Source organism: Sinocyclocheilus anshuiensis, unplaced genomic scaffold (genome assembly GCF_001515605.1).
Source record: "Sinocyclocheilus anshuiensis isolate Anshui unplaced genomic scaffold, SAMN03320099.WGS_v1.1 scaffold1478, whole genome shotgun sequence".
NCBI classification, from domain to species: domain Eukaryota; kingdom Metazoa; phylum Chordata; class Actinopteri; order Cypriniformes; family Cyprinidae; genus Sinocyclocheilus; species Sinocyclocheilus anshuiensis.
Window position 1 is genome coordinate 329372 of NW_015551088.1, and position 4110 is coordinate 333481.

The window sequence follows — 4110 nt, forward strand, 5'->3', positions numbered from 1 at the left end:
GTGAAAAAGTGCATCTGCTGTTGTCTCTCACATCAAAATCCAGCCACAGATTTGTTTAGAGCTGTTTAAACGCTGCTTGATCTGTGCAGATTTCTCTCCTGATTCAGACCAGAACACTTTTTCACTGGAGGAAGAGTTATGGATTATAGACTCAATGTATTTTAGTTAAAAAATCTTAATGCTGGATTAGTTTCAGCTTTTGTCTTCTCCAGATGTTACCTGATGGACTGGAGTGCTGTGGATTACTTGTGGATTATTGTGATGTTTTTATCAGCTGTTTGGACTCTCATTCTGACGGCACCCATTCACTGCAGAGCATCCATTGCTGAGACACTGATGCAATGCTACATTTCTACAAACCTGATGAAGAAACTAACTCATCCTGATCTCTGATGGCCTGAGGGTGAGTATATTTTAAATCAATTAAACCAATAAAAAATATATACTACTCCTTTGTTTAATACTAATGTAGAATAAAATGTTTTAAAAAATGAAGGAGTATAATAATACTTTTAATAGAATAATTAAAATAATAATAATATTTAGGGCTGTTGTCATTTTGATGCTTTCAAAAATTTAAACCATAGAGTTTTTCTTTTGGTGGAAAACCACATGGAGGCCTTAAATTCGGCATAAACTCCTATTGTGGCATATATCCAAGTGAAAAACATGTAGGGCGAGACTTGATTGGATCAGCTGATCGTTGTTGTTTGCTATTGCTGCGATCTCGTGTGAGTGACAGCAGCATTTACTGTGAACGGAGACACCAGATCACGAGCTGCTCATGTGTAAAAGTACACTGATTCACATGTGTGTGCACTACTGTATGTGAAGAGATCAACACAAACACGGCTCACACACCAGACTGAGCGTGGCCTTGTCCCACGGGCTGAGGCTCTGATATCTCCGGTGACGCTCCTGAAGAGAAAGTCGCATTATAAACACATCACTACTAAACCAACCTGAATGAACAAAACCAACAAACAATTCCAAAAATGACATTTGAATATGTTCACATGATCACCCTTTTGCTGAAGGAGGCGAAGGGATCGAGTCTCTCCTCATACTGAGACGAGTAACGCATCACTGTATCATCACTGTCTCCAGACTAATACACACACACACACACACACACACACTTCAGGCTTTAGTGTTCGTCACACACACACACACACACACACACACACACACACGTCAGTCTTTAGTGTTCGTCATCTACTGTAATAGGACCTACAGTCTCATTCATGCCCTGAACATAACTGATGTTTGAGATCTAATTACACTAGTCCATATTCAGACCATCAACATTCATGGCACTTCTAGAGGTGTGCGATATATTTCATCTATGATAATACCTTAATTGTTGTTTTAAATATGTGAGAGCTGACAATGAATGTGTCACTTACTTTGCAAAAACCAAACAAACGCATGTCTTGAGAGCCAAGTAGAAAGCAGTTAGAATTAGGGATGTAACGATTCACTCAACTCACGATTCGATTCGATTCATGATTTCACGATTCGATTCACGTTTTTTTTTAACAAAATCAGATTTAAGTCAAATTATAAATTAAATGTGTCCTTTTATTATTGCTTGGACAAAATGCTGCAAGTTTCTTTGTGAAATTGAAATATAACACTATAATAATATACTAATATAGCACTTGCATATTATTGCTCTTTTGTTGGTTTTGATTGCTTCTATTGTCCTCATTTGTAAGTCGCTTTGGACAAAAGCGTCTGCTAAATGACTAAATTTAAATATAATGTAAATGTAAATAACAAAACTACATTGCAATTTTAAAACAAGCCCCAGATTTTCAACCGGCTCGCGGTTAATCGTTACATCCCTAGTTAGAATGACCCTGAAATTAAAAAGATATGAATTCTGCCCCTGTATGATGTTTTATCTTATATTTCTATATGGTATATTTAAGCAATATCACATAGGCATGTGTTTTTTTTTTTGTTTTTTTTCAAATATCAGCATGACTGAAAATGTGACACTGATTTTAAACAAGTTTGTTCAATAAACAAGTTAATATTAAATGAGCTGCATTTTAGACACAATATTGTCTATTTTTGCTCAATTTCACCAAGGAAAATAATTCCAAACAAATCCATGTTGTGAACCACTGTGTGTTTCTCTGAGGGTTTAATCTCTGAATGAATAGTTTTTAATGAATCAGGTAAGTCAGTGATTCAATGACTCATTCATAAAGTTCCTGAATGAATCTGAATTGTTTTAATTAGTGACTCGTTCATTAGGACAGTGACATATTTGACAGTGTTCATATTTGAGGTATTTTTTAAAATAATTTAATATTTTAATATTATTTACTTATTTTTTTAAGTCTCACAGCATTATTTATGCAATTGTAATTGCAGACTAAATGCATTCATGCCACCTCGGAGCTCATTAATCAGTAAATACAGGCCTACCAAAATACCACTTCAGATGCTGCTTCTGTGCCACCTCAGGAGTACAGAGATGGATTTTGTTGATACTGATTTCATTTGTGTCTTATCCCAGGAAAATCATTGAGACAATTTTTTTGTCAATATCGCACACCCCTAGGCACTACAGGAGCTACAGACCATTTCACCTTAGTGATAAAATGTCCTTGTTTATTCGTCATCCACACAGGAGCACGACGATGGTCGACTCTCCATGACGTGACTTACTCTGTTTGGGTAGCTCTGCAGAAACTTGATCTTCTCGTAGAGCTTGATGTTGTCGGCGCGCAGACTGTCCAGCTGGCTCTGAAGAGCCTGTGAGGTCTGCTGAAGGGAGCTGTTCGCCTGACAGACATCAACAACATGGCACAGTCAGCCTCTCTTCCTCTGAGCAACAGAAGTCATTACAGTGAAGTGCACTCACGGCCTCCAGCTCCTGGTTACGCGAGCGATATCTCTCCCTCTGACTGGAGATGATGGACAGCATAGAGTCCATCTGACCCTGAGGAAGATCCGTCTGAGGAGAGCCGCCCACACCTCAACACACACACAGAGTAACGGCTGTATGAGCATCTCATGACTCGAGCGACTGATGACAGTCTGTACTATGTGTCCATGAGCATTATATGGGTCATCCTGCTCTCATGAGCACGAGTTCTTTAGTTTACCTGTGAACAGAGCAGTGGCCTCTTTAATGGGCTCAGGGACGATCACTGTGTTGCTGTCTGCACCCTAGACGACAAAAAAATCACAAATTATTGTGATGTGTGTCAAGATGCCTTTTGTACTTGTGTGTAACTGTGTCTTGTGTCATCTGGACGAGTTTAGCTGTCAGTCCATGTGTCTCCTGCAGAATACTGTAATCCTCCACAGCTGCCACTTGGAACAGATTCACATACAGTTTTTTTACTCCTCCTACAAAGTGTGCATCAGCATGCTTCACACTCAGATCAAGTTACTAAGTGCCTTTTCAGTGTTTGACTTCATTCTTCAGAAAAAATAACCTGGTCACTGGTCAAGACTTCAACAGGAAGTCAGTGATTTTGGTTGGCTACACTTACATTACATATCACTTAGTATACTACCACTCAAAAGTTTGAAGTCACTAGTATTTTTTAATGTTTTTGAAAGAAGTCTCTTTTATTTGCTCAAAATTACAGTAAAACAGTAATATTGTGAAATATTATTACAGTTTAAAAACCTGTTTTCTATGTGAATATCTGTTAAACCGTAATTTATTTCTGTGATCAAAGCTGTATTTTCAGCATCATTCCTCCATTACATGTCACATGATCTTCAGAAATCATTCTAATATGCTGATTTGCTGCTCAAGAAACATTTCTGATTATTATCAATGTTGAAAACAGTTGTGTTGCCAAATATTTTTGTGGAAATATCAAAGGAACATTTTGAAATAGAAATCTTTTGAAACACTATGAATGACTTTACTGTCACATCAATTTGACTCATCCTTGATGAATAAAACTATTACTATTTTTTTCACATTTATTTTTTATTTTAATGTTGCTAGAGGTTCACTTATAATGATAATCAAGCCTTTTGCACACACACAAAACCAATAAAACCCATTATAATCACCACACTACACACACACACATACATACATATATATATATATATATATATATATATATA

General features: G+C 37.0%; 1 protein-coding gene across 2 annotated transcripts in view; it reads right to left on the reverse strand.

Annotated features, from left to right (window-relative positions):
- The window catches only part of cux1b (cut-like homeobox 1b), a 42042-nt gene that overhangs the window by 20758 nt on the left and 17174 nt on the right, over window positions 1–4110 (reverse strand). Inside the window, exons 16-20 of one of the 2 annotated variants that reach the window (XM_016452649.1) lie at window positions 3123–3186; window positions 2879–2991; window positions 2683–2799; window positions 1025–1108; window positions 862–918 (exon numbers count right to left, since the gene is read on the reverse strand). In XM_016452649.1, coding sequence (XP_016308135.1) covers window positions 862–918; window positions 1025–1108; window positions 2683–2799; window positions 2879–2991; window positions 3123–3186 — 435 coding nt within the window. Of the gene's footprint in view, window positions 1–861; window positions 919–1016; window positions 1109–2682; window positions 2800–2878; window positions 2992–3122; window positions 3187–4110 lie in introns of both variants that reach the window. The other variant, XM_016452650.1, reaches the window with a different exon arrangement.